Source organism: Lycium ferocissimum, chromosome 11 (assembly GCF_029784015.1).
Source record: "Lycium ferocissimum isolate CSIRO_LF1 chromosome 11, AGI_CSIRO_Lferr_CH_V1, whole genome shotgun sequence".
NCBI lineage: Eukaryota > Viridiplantae > Streptophyta > Magnoliopsida > Solanales > Solanaceae > Lycium > Lycium ferocissimum.
Window position 1 is genome coordinate 43,939,766 of NC_081352.1, and position 18,021 is coordinate 43,957,786.

General features: G+C 32.6%; 1 protein-coding gene across 1 annotated transcript; it reads left to right on the top strand.

Moving 5' to 3' along the window:
- Positions 1-14,431: 14,431 nt before the first annotated feature.
- On the top strand, positions 14,432-16,356 carry LOC132037607 (tryptophan decarboxylase TDC1-like). Its single transcript, XM_059428141.1, has one exon. It carries the CDS (start codon positions 14,523-14,525, stop codon positions 16,041-16,043), a length of 1,521 nt encoding a protein of 506 aa, XP_059284124.1. The 5' UTR covers positions 14,432-14,522; the 3' UTR covers positions 16,044-16,356.
- Positions 16,357-18,021: the final 1,665 nt, after the last annotated feature.

The following is an 18,021-nucleotide window of genomic DNA, read 5'->3' on the forward strand; positions in this document are numbered from 1 at the left end:
CTCAAAAGTCAAAACAAAGATGTGAACTATCCAAACCGATTAATAAAAAATCGAACATAAAATTCAATCTAATATGAACTTATTTGAATTGAGTTTAGATTGTAATTTCTTCAATCCGAAAATCGAATATCTAAACTTAAATTTTATAGCAGTACGCTCTTTGTAAAATTACCCCCCATATAACAACTATCTTCTTTTTTTGGTAATATAATAATTAACCATCTTTATAAAAATAGAATATCTATTATTACTAATAATAAGTGTAGAGATTTTGATAAAATATTTGATCATTTAATATACTATTTGTGACAAAGAATATCATATGAATATAAATTTTCATTATTAAAACATTTTCTTTTGTTATACAAAGTTTGATTAAGCTTAGAATTTAGCAATTAAAAATGAGAAATGAGATTTTATGAATCTTTTTATGCCCATAATAGCGAAATACTATTTAAATATAAATGCTGTTATAGGTGTATAACAATCATTCTCTACAACAACCGAAAAATTTCGGACTCAATGATGCTGTTATAGAGAGGTTTGACTATAGTGTGATTGCTTGCGGATATAAAATACTTTATTCTTGCAGCTGCTGCTTGTTTTGTTCAGCTTAAAATTCTATTTTGTGATATTGTTCGGAGGTATATATGTATTCTTCCAAATTGATTGTAAAAACACTAATAAGTTTGGTGTTTCAAGCATGACACAGTAGTTTAACTTGTGATACTCATCAAGTGTATCGACAATGCCAAAAATTGAGTCTAGCTATTGCAAGACCTTAACATCGAACATATATAGATTAACATGTAAGTATGTAACGCTAGTAAGTTAAGTTATTTACCATATGTAAAGGTTATCAATAAATGCTTATCATAGAATTTGTTTGTAATTATCTTATAAATTATCTGATTGCATAGTATTTTTTACATATTCAAATGCATAGAACTTAAAATAGCATATGAACTTGAGGTCCAAGTCTATAAAATATCAATAGAAATGTATTAAATTTGATTGGACTCCAATAGGGCTAACAGAGGTAGAATATTCGATGATATAGCCAGGCATCAATATTTAGGGCTACAATCGCTGCACGGTTTGCCTTTAAATGGGCCGGTCTTTAATTTTTGCTTTTCAAAATCGAACTTAAGCTTAGCGGGACATAAGTTAGCCTAAGTTCTTTAAGGATGCGAGACATAATTTGTGAGATATTATGATTGAAAATCGAACTTAAGCTTAGCGGGACATAAGTTAGCCTAAGTTCTTTAAGGATGCGGGACATAATTTGTGAGATATTATGATTGAAAGTATAACTTATTTGTCTTGAGGGACAAAGTTTAAAGACCTGCAGAAAAAGGGTCAAAAGTGAAAAACCTTGCTAAAAGTGAGCATTAAAAGCAATCTTCAAATTTACAGTTACTCCAAATTGTTCGATATGGGCTTCAATGTTATGATCCGGTCCACACTTCTCACTTGAGGGGCTAGTCCATTTTTGAGGTTGTGAGGGGTTGGGCCACAGCCCACTAGTTTAAATTCCAGCTCGGCTCTATTATTGTGCGCTAGTGCGAGTATATCGTTTTCTTTCTTTTGCTTCATTTTCCAATTTTTTGCTACACAAGGCAAGAGGGTTGAGAATGAGAAGAGACCAGGGGTGCGCATAATTTGGGCCAATCGAAAATTTAAATCAAAATTCGAAGTTTTTGGATATTTGGTTTGGATTTTTAATTTTTTTTTATGGATTTCGGATAGAATATCGAATTTAGTATTATGGATTTTTGGATAAAATTTTTATGCCTTATATTCACCCTTTCTCATATCATATGTGCTCATACTAATAAAGTCCAATTTCCAAAGGTCCAATAGATTAGCGAAATAATGGCCCTACTCATTATAGTACTAGTGAAATTATCCGCGCTTCACGCGGTCACAAATTAGAGACCTTATTAAATTCAAAACTAATCTTTTATAATACTTAAAAACTGAAATTTAATCCTAAAACCAAAAGGATTAGATTTTAAGTCTTATTCCACTTTATTAGTAATTCTTCGTTTATATTTTCTCTAGCTTTTCATCACATTAAGACTCGAGATCTATTCAAAGAGAAGAAAAGTAGATGATAACTAGCTTATATAAAGATTTGTTTATTGTAATCTTCTTATGTCAAAACCTTTTGGGAGGCCTTGGTGGTCTAATAATATTTCCAATAATTTAGGCTACCTAGAAAACTCCGATTCGATCCTCTCCCCGGCTGGGAGGCATCTTCCTTAGCCCGATCACAAGGGGAGGTTCAGTATGATGCGGGGTCCTTTTTTCCCTTAAGGAAAAAATGATTCCTTTGTAAAATATATTTTGATACGAAAAATAATTGTATATATACACAATTGTCTGCATACAATTACATATGTTAAAGTAACAACGTTATTTTGTTATTTCATTCTCTACAACAATATATTTTATATTTCCAAAAAGTTGTGTAATATTGTATTCATTAGTCCCGAGAGTTTTCTCCAATTTAATCCTCATATTTAGCTTAAACCATTTGTTTCTAGCAAGGAGATGACAATATTAACATATAATGATAAATTTTGTAAAAAGGTAAAATATGTAACTTTTTCTATTGTTGATGAGTAAAATAAAGGTATAGCATTAATCCCTACATATTTATTAGCTAAAATATATGTGTTTCTATTAAGGAATTGACATTTTATAATATTAAAAACAGGAGAAATAATAAATACAATAAGAAAGAACAACAAAAGAAAATATTATGAACAAACCACATGTTTGTTATCACGGAGAACCTTCGTGGAGGGCACCTGAAACAAATATCTAAAAAATAAAAAAAAAATAAAAAGAAAAAAGAGATACAACACCACACACTAGGGGTGTGCTAAAACCGGTTTAACCGATAGATCGAACCAATAAAAACTCTATCGGTTTATCATTATGGGGTTATTGGGTTAACGGTTTGTAAACGGTTTGTAATTTTTTTTATAGGGTTATCTGTTCGGTTTCCGATTTTAAGGATTTAGTTAATGGTTAAACCGATAACTCAATAAGCTTATATTAAAATTATTTTTTTATCTCTAATATATAATAGTGACTTTAAATTCTAATTATTTAAAACAAGTTTGTTTTAGCAAATAGCAATAACGTATTTGAATTTGCTTCTACAACATCCAAGTTTGCTACTTAACGTGAAAGAAAAGAAGTTTGTTTTAGCAAATAGCAATAGCGTATTTGAATTTGCTTCTACAACATCCAAATTTGCTACTTAAACGTGAAAGAAAAGAAGTTGTTTTAGCAAATAGCAATAACGTATTTGAATTTGCTTCTACAAGTCCAAGTTTTTAAACGTGAAAGAAAAGAAGTTTGTTTTAGCAAATAGCAATAACGTATTTTGTTGGAATTAAACCAAGATTACTACTCCAAAGTTGTTTAGGATTGGTATTTGGTATTTATTTAATTCATACTTAGTTAAGATTTATTTGTCTAGTTCATATTGGAATGAGTTTTCTAATCCTAGTGTATGTTGGTTTTCTAGTATTATAAATAGGGATGATCTGTCACATATTTTATTGTAGTGAGATTCAAGAGTTTTGAGTTATTAAGTAAAGTCTCCAACCTTCTCTCTCTACTTTGATAAATTTCTTTTATATAGCCATTGTTGAGTCTTCCGCTTGTGCTTATATTATTCCTTTGAGTATTTTTATTTCCATCAAATTGGTATCAGAGCCTGTGTGAGATCCGATCAAAGTCTCGTGTGAGATCCGACATATATAAAAGAATATGAATATTCCATATTTACCGGATTGTCCTGTTTTGTATTTGATGGCAAAAATAATTTTGAGAGTTGGTATCAACAGATGAAGAACTTTTTTAATGTTGTTGGGCTATGATCCATTATTGATAAAGGGTTCATGGAAATCCCGGAAGGCACAACATTGACTGGTGAAGCAGCTACACAATTAGAGAAAGATATGCGATTGAATTATAAGGCATTATATTACCTCAATAGCAAAGTCCAATTGCATGTATATAACAAATATTTGCATGCAAAATCGGAAAAGATGCTTGGACAATTTTGGTAAAATCATATAGACGTGCTGCAGACGTGAAGAGAGAGAAACTTCAAGAGGTTTGGAGACAGTATGAGTTAGTCCAGATGAAACCAACAGAATCTGTCAAAGAATTTTTTGTAAGAATTACAGAAATTGTTAATGATATGAAAATCAACGGAGAAGTATTGGAAGAAGTTAAAGTTGTTGAAAAGATATTGCAGTCTCTAAGATTAGAATTTCACATTAAGATAACAGTTATTGAGGCAACTCAGGATCTTAATACGTTGAAAGTTGATGATCTAGAAGATGAATTGGTAGCATATGAGATGTCATTGAATCAACAAACACATGAGATAGTGGATGAGGCATTGCAAACAAAGGATGAACCAAAAGATAAAGAAGAGTCATCGAATCTGGCAAAAATAAATGAAGAAGGCCAGAATTTAGAAGTTATGGAGAAAAGACGAGAAGGTAGAGGTAATTTTTGTTGTGGTATAGATGTCTTTGATTGCAATGCAGAATTCAATAATGTTCAAATTGATTTATCAATGATTTTGCGGGATAGCTAAAAAGGATAATTTGATTGGGACTGATGCTCTTTCGGTAGAGGCTACTAGTGTTTTAAGTAATGAAATATGTAATAAACATGATTGGTCTATACAATGTGAGGCTATTGAAAAAGGAATAGAAGTACCCGCCATTATCGCACAAGAAAAATTGTTTGAAGGTATTGAAGATGAATCTAGTGATGAAAGAAGCAAAAGATTTCATCAAGAGCAAGTTTTTGATGATCTACCCAAAATTGAAGCAGAAATAATTAAGGGTCCAGATCCACAATTGACGTGCATGATTTTGGATATTGAAGACGCAATCAATTTTGAAACATTATATGAGATTGTATATTTTGAGGAGCTTGAAGAAAAATTATTTGTTGATGATACTGCTCTACCACCTATTGAAAGGTCAACTAGAGTCGGATGGGCACGCAAGACCAAGTACAAATCAAGTGAAGAAGCAGATGATTTTAAATCAAGACGAGTTATTGAAGGATACAAAAAGAAGAACAAATATTCTCATGATATTTGAAGATGGAAAAAGTGAAATTAACTTTGAATCTTGTTGAAGAGAAACTGAAGCTAACTAAAGATGGCACTTACAAGTTTGTCGATGCTACGTACTTCAGGAAATTGTTCGAGAGTCTGAGGTGGTTGACTTCTACAAGATATGATACTGTTAATGGCGCGCTCAAGGTTGAAGATCTTGGTTTAAGGGAGGCTATGTTGGAATTAAACCAAGATTACTACTCCAAAGTTGTTTAGGATTGGTATTTAATTGGTATTTATTTAATTCATACTTAGTTAGGATTTATTTGTCTAGTTCATATTGGAATGAGTTTTCTAATCCTAGTGTATGTTGGTTTTCTAGTATTATAAATAGGGATGATCTGTCACATATTTTATTGTAGTGAGATTTAAGAGTTTTGAGTTATTAAGTAAAGTTTCCAACCTTCTCTCTCTACTTTGATAAATTTCTTTTATATAGCCATTGTTGAGCCTTCCGCTTGTGCTTATATTATTCCTTTGAGTATTTTTATTTCCATCATATTTGAATTTGCTTCTGTTTGTAATTTATGTAGACTTTTAATCTTTTATGTATGAAGGCAGTGTATATATGAACAAATGAAAACAAGAGATAGCAAACAAAATTAGAGCAGCATTTTCTTATCGGTTAAACCGAAAACCGAACAGTTCTTATTGATTTGGTTATTGGTTTAGCATATTTAAAAACCTAAAATCAATAAACCGAACCGAACCGAACCGACCAATAAGCACCCCTACCACACAAAAAGTAAAAACTTTTAAGAAAAAATTCAAGTCGTTATAATAATTGAGACCCCGTGTTTTTCCTGCATTAACAAAGAATTAGAAAAGTATTAATTGAGATATTTAACCTTTTCTGAATGTGAAACGTTAAGAAATTACTGGGAGTTTATTCTTACAATAAGATACATAAAAATAGGAAGAAAAGACAAAAAATAGAATTTTGCACCATTTCGTTTTCTTGGTGGGGTAGGAGGGAACGGGGAGCGACAATGCCACTTATATAGTGTGAATACACAAATCATTATCGCTCTTGATAGTTGACGATATCGGTCATCACCTTCACCACAAACCCCCAATCACAATCCACACACGTTTCCCTCTACCACCACAAGTTTTCACATTTTTTGTGAAGAGAGAATGTGTATTAAAAAAATTGAAGTTTCGGAAGCACAACAATGAAAAAATGGCACTCATGCACTCACCGTTTAAGCTTGTCATTCTCCAAACAAATTAAATGGAAAGTCTCACCTTAATTTGAATGTGTTTCGTCCCCTTACACAAGTGAGTATATATTCTATATATTTTCAATTGTTTAAAAATAAATTTAATTATAAAAAATTTAAAATTAATATTTAAAAAATATTGCCCATAAATGATATTAAATTAGTTATTTAATAACACATTGTTTCTTGAAAATATATTAATTAATAATCACATATTTGTAATTAATATTGTAACAAAAAAATTGATATATATTTTTCAAATTAATATTTAATTTTAATTAATTATAAAACTTAAAAGAAGACTTTTTTTTGTGAGAACTATTAGATGTTTGATAAAAAAATAATATCAATAAATATAATGCCATAATATTTTTCAAATGGTTGACACCAAAAATCCAACAATGTAAGTGAAAAATAAACAACATGCAATGTGAAAGGGAAATATAACCTAAATTCAAAATCCAAAAGAAAAAATTTAACATAATAATGTCAAAAACATTACATAAGAAGTTCGAGGCAGAATTTAAGTAAATAATTCAAAAGAAAGGAAAAATATAAGTCTATAAGTCATTCACAATGAAATTCTACTTTAATAACGTCACTTGTATGTCAAGTTTGTTGAACATTCTTTCCAATATTAAGAGGTGTAGTTTCAAATATTAGAATAATAACAAGGTTATGCTAAATAAAAAAAAATAAAAAAAATACGAGCAATTACATGGAACCACAAGAAGTAAAGGTTGGGAATGAGAAGAGAAAATGAAAAATAAATAATATAAAAAAGAAAAATACATTTTAAAAAATAAAAATAATTCAAAAGTAAAAATAAAAAAGAAATTAAAATTATAGAAATAAAAAAATATTAAAAATAAAAAAAAACTAAAATAATAGAAATTAAAAATAAATTAAAAAGAAATTAAAGTAAAAAAATAAATAAACATAATTACACCAATTCTGCCTATGTTAATTTTCCCACCAACCGACAGCATTCATGAACCCAATTCCAATTCTAAATGCTAGTCTCTTTACATTTGATCATGTGTTTCGTCCCTTCGTGAGTATATATTCTATATATTTTCAATTGTTGTCTTTTAGACTTTTAATGTACCCAATATAATGAGGAACTTAATTAAAATTTTACTACATATAAAACTTAAATGAAAAAGACACAATTTCTATTGTTGATAAGTCAAAGCCATAAACTTACAGGATAAAAGGAGAAATTAAAAAAAAAAAAATTAGAGGAAAATAGAGTTACGTACCTCTAACAAAAAAATGATGACTAAGAAATATAAAAAAGAAGAAAAGTATACAAGTAGAAAGATATACAACAAAACATACATATGTTAATTTGACGTCACACATTGTCAGTAGTTGAGAAATCATTGTTATTGAAATGCAATAGCTGAGACCCAACAATTTTATAGATTATATAGCCTACCTCCATAACTTACACAAACTTTTCTTCTCCATGATCTCTGCTAAACGTTTCATGAATTTATTTGAATTAAAAGCTTTATGTGTTAATTGATATGATATATGCCGTTTCTTTTCTTCATACTTATCATTTTAGTTATGCATATTAGAAGTGCTGAGTCGGTTACAATAGTTAATTTTGCCATTGCACTCTTTTCATGTAGTATAGTACATATCAATTTAATTATGCATATTAGAAGTGCTGAGTTGGTTACTATATTTAATTCTGCCATTATACTCTTTCACGTGGAAAAGTACATTACATTATAAGAGTGGGAAGCTCCTGTCATATTACTGTTTGAATGAATTAAAGTAACGGAATTTTTAGATTTTTAACATAGCACATTTAACACAATTTGAGAGTTAATGGAGTGACTTTTGAGTTTTTTTTTTAACATAACAGATAAATGAAAAGAATTAGGAAAAAGGTCAAAAAAAGGAGAAAAAAGATCAATAGCATTCTAGGCCATAGAGAGGTACCACATCATCTTGTCTATACCTAACTTTATATTATATATAAATTAAGTCTAATATGGAATTACACCGCATGGGAGGTAGGCTGGCCCCAATTTTTGTTAACTGTGGAAAGTTATACATTCTAAGTAGCAAACTATTGAGTGAATTGAGGTTGTTAATTGTTATGGCATGCCTTAAAGGCTCAAAAGTCAAAATAAAAATTTGAAATATCCAAACTGATTAATCAAAAATCGAACTTAAAATCCAATCCAATATGAATTTATTTGAATTGAATTTAGATAGTAATTTCGTCAATCCGAAAATCTAATATCCAGTTTTTCATATCTAATCAGAACGGCCTAATCGCCCATCCCTAGAAGGAACAATGAGATAGTGAGAATCAAACTAACACAAATGTGCTCTAATAGGTGTTATCACCATCATACTATTAATTTTGGTGATTTCTAAGGTTATATATGTGCTATTGTTAATTTTGTGACACTCCAGCTTAGGAGGAAAGTCCTGTATCGGCAAAACAAAAGGGAGATGCTGGATACATAAGTAAACAAGCCATGCACCCTAGCAACACGTTTTAAAATCGTGCGGGCCTAGGCCCAAAGCGGACAATATCACTAGCGGGTTGGGTCATTACAGATGGTATCAGAGCCACTCTTGTGTCAGCCTTGTCGATGGTGAGCCACAGTTCAACTGCGTTTAGGAAAATCCTGGGTAGGCGGTGCAAACCTCAGTGCTGAGTCTAGGCAAATCCCATACGGTGAAGCAAACCTCAGCGAGGACGTTGAGTCCATAAAAGGGGGTGTATGTGACACCCCTGCTTAGGAGAAAAGTCCCAGATCGGGAAAACACAAGAGAGATGCTAGGTATATAAGTAAACAGGCCTTACACTCTAGTGACGCGTTTTAAAGCCATGTGGGCATCGACCCAAAGCAGACAATATCACTAGCGGGCTGGGTCTTTACAAATTTCTTTTATTGTTAATTATATTATTTGTGTTTTGCAATAAATTTTTGAAGTATGGAAAATAAATTGCATTCCAAAACAAATGAAAAAAGGAATTTTAGTGATGAATATTTGTGAGTACAATTCTATGTATTTCTTTGATTTTTTTCTCTGTGATTCAAGGGCTGAAGCAATGACTTTATCAAACTAGGATAATGAGGACCTCCGAGTAATGTATATGACTTGCCAAGTACGTCGGGCAACACTTTGATATTTCGGGTTGATCTTCAAAAAGAACTGTGTTCATGATCACTTCTCTCGTACTAATGAGAAATGTAATTGATGATTGATCTCTTTGCTTGTGCATGCCTTCACCAACTTCTAAATTTCTTAAGAATTTATGGATGTCTTCTTGCCAACTCTAAATGTCCCAAAAGAGATATGCAATCGCTCTCTCTAATATAGCTGTAGAGGGTAGAGAGTCCAAATACATATGAACTCGCTTGATTTTGATTAGCTCATGTTAGTCATCAAATCTATCACAAAGGCCATATGATAGACTTGCAGGTAATTAATTGGCCAAAACATGCCATTTAGATACTTAGCGGCCTTTGACTGGCTAATGTTTTGACTTAGCATTACTACATCATTTGAACACGTTATGTCATATTGTTGACCTTGAATTTGACTGGATATGCCATGTCCACTTAAATATGTCGCATGATCTCGGGTCTCAAGATTAAATAGACCTTGAACTAGATAATAATAAAATGAACGCACTTAATTTGTGAAGTCAAATAATTAATTAATACAAATAGATTTTTAGAATTTAATTCAAATTTTGTATGGACTAAAGTCAATAATATTTACATGTCTACAATTTGTTACTTTAACCAAAAAAAAAAAGAAAAAAAAAAGAAGAAGAAGATAAATCTAGAAATTTCCGAACCCCAAAGATAAATCTAGTAAAAGTATGTCATCATGATTCAAATTTATACGTACTCATTTCTTGCTTCATCCCTTCCAATCTTTTTGGGAGATCAAAACGTCCCAAATTCAAATTGTGCAGTTGGCCGTTTTGAAGAAGGAAGATTGGAATGATTTGCACCTCTCCCATTTGGAAGGAGCAAAGTTGTCTTTGAGTGCCTATTCTTTTGTGCATGCCTCTAAAATACAACGAAAGTTATAATTTGTTCTTATCATGGATAGGTAAGTGATCAAAATTCAAAGGCACCTGTTTTCTAGAAGGCTAATGATGAACAACACAATATGTTGTTGGAGGAGGGGAAACAGAGAAATCCAAGTTTCTTTTCTTTTAGTTTCTTTGCCTTCACTAGTGTGGCTTGGAGTTTTTGTTACATTTATTAAGTTGAAAAGAATTGAAGTTAGTTTCTTTTATTCTAAATAATTACACTCAATTTCATGCTGACTAATCAGATACTTGGTCAGACAAATAAATAAATTGTATAATTACATTCAATTACACTAAATCCAATTATAAAATTGACTTCAAAACATGTCATAAAAGTTGCGGATATACGTTGCGTTTTGATGGTTACAAATCGATCCAAGGGATGTAGGGTTCAGGTTTCAGGGTATTTCCTCTACTTCCTTCCTCATATCACGACTCTACCCCTAATTGGATCAAACGAGTTCACTGTGGAGAAACGTCTACCCATGCAAAGAGCAGTAAAATAGAAAGAAAAGGAACTAAGATACTTGATTAATATAGCACTCCAGAGTGTGGCCTAATGGTCGATGAGGTGAATTTAGAATCATGAGGTCTCAGTTTCAAATTATAGCAGAGATAAAAACACTGGGTGAGTTTTTCCATATCTCTTAGCCTTATGGACAGAGTTACCTAATACCTGTTGCTAGTGGGAGGTGACAAGTATCCCAAAAAATTAGTCGAGATGCGCGCAAACTAGCCCAAACACCATGGTTATAAAAAGTACTTGATTAATATATGAGATGATCATTGCACCCTTCCTAGAAGGTGCCTTTGAATAATAGGTCCTCTTTAGATGTATTGGTTTCTTGTTGGTTAATGGTAATATTTACATATTTAGTATGTTTGTTTGATAAAGTAGTTACGACCAAGTAGTTACCTGTCAACATGTAATCTATATCTATATATAATATAAAGATAGGCAATAAAAAGTTGATGTGGCACCTCTCTATGGCTACCAGTGATATTTATCTTTTTTTCTTCTTTTGACATTTTTTCTATTTTTTCACCATTTATGTGCTATATTAAAAAGTTTAAAAGTCACATATTAATTTCTTTCTAATTAATATCAGTATAGCATTTTGTGTCTGTTTGTCTCTCCATTTTGTTGTATTTACTTGGTTATATTATTTCCATTACCTACTCTCTCTCCCATTTGTGGTATTTATTTGCCTATTAAACTCTCATTATTTACTTCCTCAGATGTAATTTTAAACTCATTAAATCTCAATTAACTTTTTTAACTTATCAATAGTACACTAGAGTTATTAATTAATAATAATAATAATAGAAAAAATAGAAAAAACACTTGACATTCCCCTCTCCCACAAGAAAATAGCTGTATAATGGAGTTTGATGAAGGTTTTACTTCACTCAGCACCATTTACAAAAAGTGAGAAAGAACCTTCCCTTCTCAGTTTATTTTCACATCTCATAGTCTAAGGCCTCATTTGTTTTCATTAAGATTAAAACGTCTGAATTTGAATGCACATCTGAATGATTAAGACGTTGTCTCTAGGTCTGAACACTGAATGATTAAGATTGTTTGTTTTTCAATATCTGAATGTGCATAATGTATTTATTTAAACATAATAAATATACAATTCAAATTAAATAGTAACTAAATAGTAGAAAATAAATACAAATTTAATAAAATAAAATATTGTTTGATAAAAAAAAATGAAACATTTATGTTCACTGGTAGTGGTGGAGATGTTTTGTAGTCGTGGTAGGTTGTGAGTGGGGGTGGAGGGGTGAATAGGTGGTGGGTGGTTGGGGTGAGGGGTGGAAGGTAGTGGGGGTGGGGTTGGTGGTAGGCGGTGGGGGTGGGTGATATGGGGTAGGGATTGATGGTGGGGTTGGGGGGGGGGTGGGAGTGGGGTTGGTGGTGGGAGGTGGGGGTAGTGGGGAGTGGGGGTGGGTGTTGTAGGGTAGGGGTTGGTGGTGGGGTGGTGGTGGTGGGGAGTGGGGGGTTGGAGTGGAGGGTGGGTGGTGGGGGGGGGGTTGAGGTGGATGGGTGGGGTTGGAGTGGAGAGTGGTGGGGGTGGGCGTGGGCGTGGGGTTGAGGTGGAGGGTTGGGGTTGGAGTGGAGAGTGGTGGGGCTGAGGGTGGCGTTGAGGTGGAGGGTTGGGGATGGGGTTGGTGGTGATAAAGTTCCATCAAAAAGCTGCTCTTAATGATATTAAGACTTGATTCAAGATCTTAATGATTAAGACCTATTCGGACCAATAAATGCTTATATCTTAATGCAAACAAATGCACTTAATGGCAAGGTGCGAACCATTGATTCGGACGTCAATAAGTGCAAACAAATGAGGTCTAAGCCTCTAATGTATGCACTCAAATATAGAGAGGCAAATAAATATAATCTTCAATATGGATTTAAGATTATCAGTTTGCTTACAAGAATTACCAACATATCAACAACGGTTATGGGCGTAAAATAGATGATTATGATTGGACGACTGCATAATGAAGAGATATTTGTATAATGCGCTATCTCATCTATGATGTTATAAATTGTAAGAGGAAATGTTACAATAGTATGTATTTTTAATGTATAGCTTTCTGATTCTGTTTTCTTTTTATAATTAATTTGTTCATTTGATAAGTTTTTGTTATTTTCGTGAATAGTTCGGTGTGAAAACTAAAATTACTTTGTAAGTATAATTGAGAGAGAGGTTTAGTCTTTATTTCTGGACTTTTAGTTGTTTCAATTGAGACCAAATTATGGACCGATATACGCAGTTTAAACTTTTCTGCGAAGAGTGTTTAACAGATCAACCTTCCAGGGGCATAGCAAGGAATTGTGCTAAGGGTATTCAAAGTATGGAAAAGTGGATAGTTTTTTTTTTTTTTTTTTTTTTTAATAAATGAGTCGGCTATTGTTTTGAATCAAACTATGTAAAATTTATCCAAATCATTAAAACCAACCTATAATAGAACAACAAACAACCGTCTTTCAGTTAATTAGCAAGACAAACAAAAACAACATTTTCGAGAAGTAATCACATACTTATTAGCAAAATAAACAAAAGTAGCATTTATAACAAGATAGATATATATATATATAATATATATATATATATATATATATATATTTTTTTTTTTTTTTTTTTTTTGATAATGAATAAGAAATCTCACTTGACAAGCAAAAATAATATTTTAATGGGAAAATTATGCCTCTACGACTATCAATACAAGTAAATCTACAATTTAATAGGGGAATCACTCCTTTCTAGCAAATATAAATTTGTATAAATTTTTTATATGGAGTACTGTTACATAATTAGTACCCTATTCTAATTTCAAAATATTATTTATGCAAATGTTTATTATTCTAGCGAGTATGATGAAATTAAAGGAAAAATCGAAGTGCGCGCAAATTAATTCGGACAACATCGTTATACTTTCATCAACTCTTGTCTGACCTTTTTTTGTCATGTTTTCTTTTAAGCTCAGGCACTTTCAGAAACAACCTCTCTACCTCCCAAGGTAGGGTTAAGGTCTGCGTACACTCTATCCTCCCAAGATAGGATTAAGGTCTGCGTACACTCTACCCTCCCAAGACTCTATTTGTGAAATTACACCGACTATGTTGTCGTTGTTGTAACATCGTTATAAAAAATTAAATTTAAAAAAACTCACTAAAATAAATATAAAATTAAAGTAGATAAACATATATCTCTAAAAATTAAATTAAGAAAATTAAACAGGAATCTTATACCTTATTTTGTCAAATATGAAACCAAAGGCAGACACACCGCAGTATTGACTGCACAAACCCCACCACCTCACTTTTCACGGATAGCGCCAAAAGCCTTTGATTACTAGTACAACCAATACCAAATTCTCCTTTTGTCTCAACTCTAATTTCTCTCTTCCTAACTACCTCTTTGTTCAATTCCTCTTTTCCCATTCAATTCAATCCTTGTCACCCATTTCCCTAACTTTTCTTCTATAAAATCTCCCTCTTGTAATTCCTTTTCTCCTCATTAATAATTCGATAGCAAAAATGGGAAGCCTTGATTCAAATAACAGCACTCAAACTCAATCCAATGTCGCAAAATTCAACCCACTTGACCCTGAAGAATTCCGTACCCAAGCCCATCAAATGGTAGACTTCATTGCTGATTATTATAAGAACATTGAGAACTACCCGGTTTTAAGTCAAGTCGAACCTGGTTATCTTCGTACCCAATTACCCGAAAATGCCCCTTATCGCCCCGAACCATTTGACACCATTATGAAAGATGTCACAAACCATATTGTCCCTGGTATGACACATTGGTTGAGCCCTAATTTCTTTGCATTTTTCCCAGCCACGGTTAGTTCCGCGGCTTTCGTGGGAGAAATGCTATGCAATTGTTTCAACTCCGTCGGATTTAATTGGCTGGCTTCGCCAGCCATGACGGAGTTGGAAATGATAGTCATGGATTGGCTAGCTAATATGTTGAAATTACCAAAAACGTTCATGTTTTCTGGCACGGGTGGTGGTGTAATTCAAGGTACAACTAGTGAAGCTATACTCACTACCTTAATTGCAGCTCGTGACCGTAAGCTCGAAAATCTAGGTGCTGATAATATTGGAAAGCTCGTAGTCTATGGTTCTGATCAAACACATTCTACGTATACCAAGGCTTGCAAGCTGGCTGGTATTTTCCCATGCAATATTAGGGCAATACCAACTTTTATTGAAAGTGATTTTGCTTTATCTCCTGTGGTCCTACGTCGAGTTATTGAAGCTGACGTGGCAGATGGACTTGTCCCACTTTTCCTCTGTGCTACTGTAGGGACCACTTCAACCACAGCAGTTGACCCTATAAGTCAACTAGCTGAGGTGGCTAATGAATTTGACATTTGGCTCCACGTGGACGCTGCTTATGGTGGTAGTGCATGCATATGTCCAGAGTTTAGACAATATCTTGATGGTATTGAACATGCTAACTCGTTGAGTCTTAGCCCACATAAGTGGTTATTAAGTTACTTAGATTGTTGTTGCATGTGGGTGAGAGAGCCGAATGTGCTAGTAAAAGCTTTAAGCACGAATCCCGAGTATTTACGAAATAAACGTTCTGAATATGACTCAGTTGTGGATTATAAAGACTGGCAAGTTGGTACGGGTCGAAAGTTCAAGTCCATCCGTTTATGGCTCGTTATGCGTAGTTATGGCGTAGCCAATTTACAATGTCACATTAGGTCCGATGTTCGAATGGCCAAAATGTTTGAAGGGTTCGTTAAGTCTGACCCGAGGTTCGAGATTGTTGTGCCTAGGCGGTTTTCGCTAGTGTGCTTCCGGTTCAACCCGGTTAAGGAATCTGAACCGGCGTATATTGAGCTATTGAACAAGAAGTTGCTTGATTGTGTTAACTCAAGTGGACAAGTTTACATGACACACACAAAAGCAGGTGGAATATACATGTTAAGGTTTGCAGTAGGTGCCACGTTGACAGAGGATAGACATGTAATTTCAGCTTGGAAGTTGATTAAGGAGTCAGCTGATGCTTTGTTGAAAAGAAGTTATTATGCTGATTAGGATCTTGTGTTAAAAGGAAAAAAAAAAAAAAAGAGCTGAAGAGGAGGAGTGAAGAAAGAAAGACAAATTAAATAAATGCTTGGATTCTGTATGATATGTTGGCGTATAGGCATTTGTGATTGTTTTGTAAATTTCGGACAAAGAAGTCAAAACAATCTGCAGTTGTCTTAATATATATATATATATATATTTGAATAAAGATTGATCTGTAAGCTCTTTGGTGGAAGAAATTATTTATAAGCCCATCGAGGGCGTGTATTCTTGAGGATCTTTTTCTGTATTCAGTAATAAAAAAGCATTGATTATCAGTTCATCGTTTGTCGTTTGACAGCGTAATTTATCAGTTTTCTGATTGATTATGTTCTCTCACTACTTAATTCATCTGTTTCATTCATTCGAGGTTAAATTAGATTTTCCATAACCTTAAGCTGCAATACAAACCTAGAAGTCCAAATATTGTCAGTAATTAAGTACTGGCATCTTACTGCTTGTTTGGATGGTTGTTATAAATGGTTGCATAACGTATCGTATTACATTGTATATACGAGTACAATATTATTAAAAAAAAATTGGGTAGGAGGTAAAGTTATTAGGGAAAGGTGCAAATTTACACCTTAACTTTGTGTGTTAGAGCAGATATACCCCCTCGTTAAAAAAGTGGTGCATATACACCCTGCCGTTACACAAGTGGTGCAAATATACCCTTTTCGCTGACAATTTTTTTTTAAAAAATCATTTAACTTGTCTTTTGATTAAAAAAATGCCATAGGTAGACTTATTTGTTTAAAGCCATGTGGTAATTTTTTTATGCTAGGTCGGATCTGATTTATTTAAAAAGAATGGGTAGACTTATTTCTTTTTTAAAGCCAGGAAATATTTTTTCTAAACGAACAAGACAACCCATTAGAAATAAAAAAATTGTCTCATGACTTTGAAAAAATGGGTAGACTTGGGACCCGTTTGGCCATGAATTATTCACTTTTTTCCGGAATATTTTTTTACTTTTTTCAATTTACGGTGTTTGGCCATACCAATTCCAAATACAACTTGAAGTTGTATTTAAAATTTGGAAACAACCAAAACCCTGTTTTTCACTTTTTTATTTTCTGTTTTGGGCCTTTACTTATGTTTTTTTTTTAATTTTTACCCCAAAAGTTTTTATGTTACTTAATTTTTACCCTAAAAGTTCATACAACTTTTTTCACTGGTCAGAGGCAACTTATATTGCTCAGTTGCTCTCCACTCCAACAACATTGAACATCATGTGCTAAAAAACTTCTAAAAAAAAAAGAAGCAGGTGGGAATTTTGCAACAAAACCATATTTAGAAATACCATATTTTTTGTGTACACCAATAAGCCTCCTAGTTGCAGCTTTTTGATGGAAAAAAACCATCATTTTTGAGCACTCCATAAGCGGATCTCAAGTATAATTGCTATATTTCTCGCACTGGTTATGTTTATTAATTTCTTTGGGTGGTTTTGCTAGTTTTTAGAAATTGGGGGTATAAATCATATTTCATTTTTTTTTTAGGAAAAATAGATTTCAACAACCAATTATTATTTGCAAAAACTATGGCCAAACACAACTCCAACTTCAAAAATTTCAAAAAAAAAAGTGAAATTGTTTTTGGTTTCTATGGCCAAACCCCTACTTACTTTTCTAAAGCCGCATGACATTTTTTTAATTTACGAGGCACTTTAACTTTGTGCACATCAGAAAACATTATTAAGATTTGGTTGACTAATTATATTTTCCTTATTTATTTTTTATTTTCTCAATCTTTTTACTTCTTTCTTGAACGATTATTAGAGTAGTAACGATAAAGATTTTAAAAAATAATCCTTTCTTAGTTTTGTAAAGCCGCAAGTATCTTGTAATGACAATGGAGAAGTAAATGACCAGAGGGAGTATTGCATTCCGGCTATTTGTTACTCAATAAAAAGACATCGTGACTTTAAATTTTAGATGAGATGGAT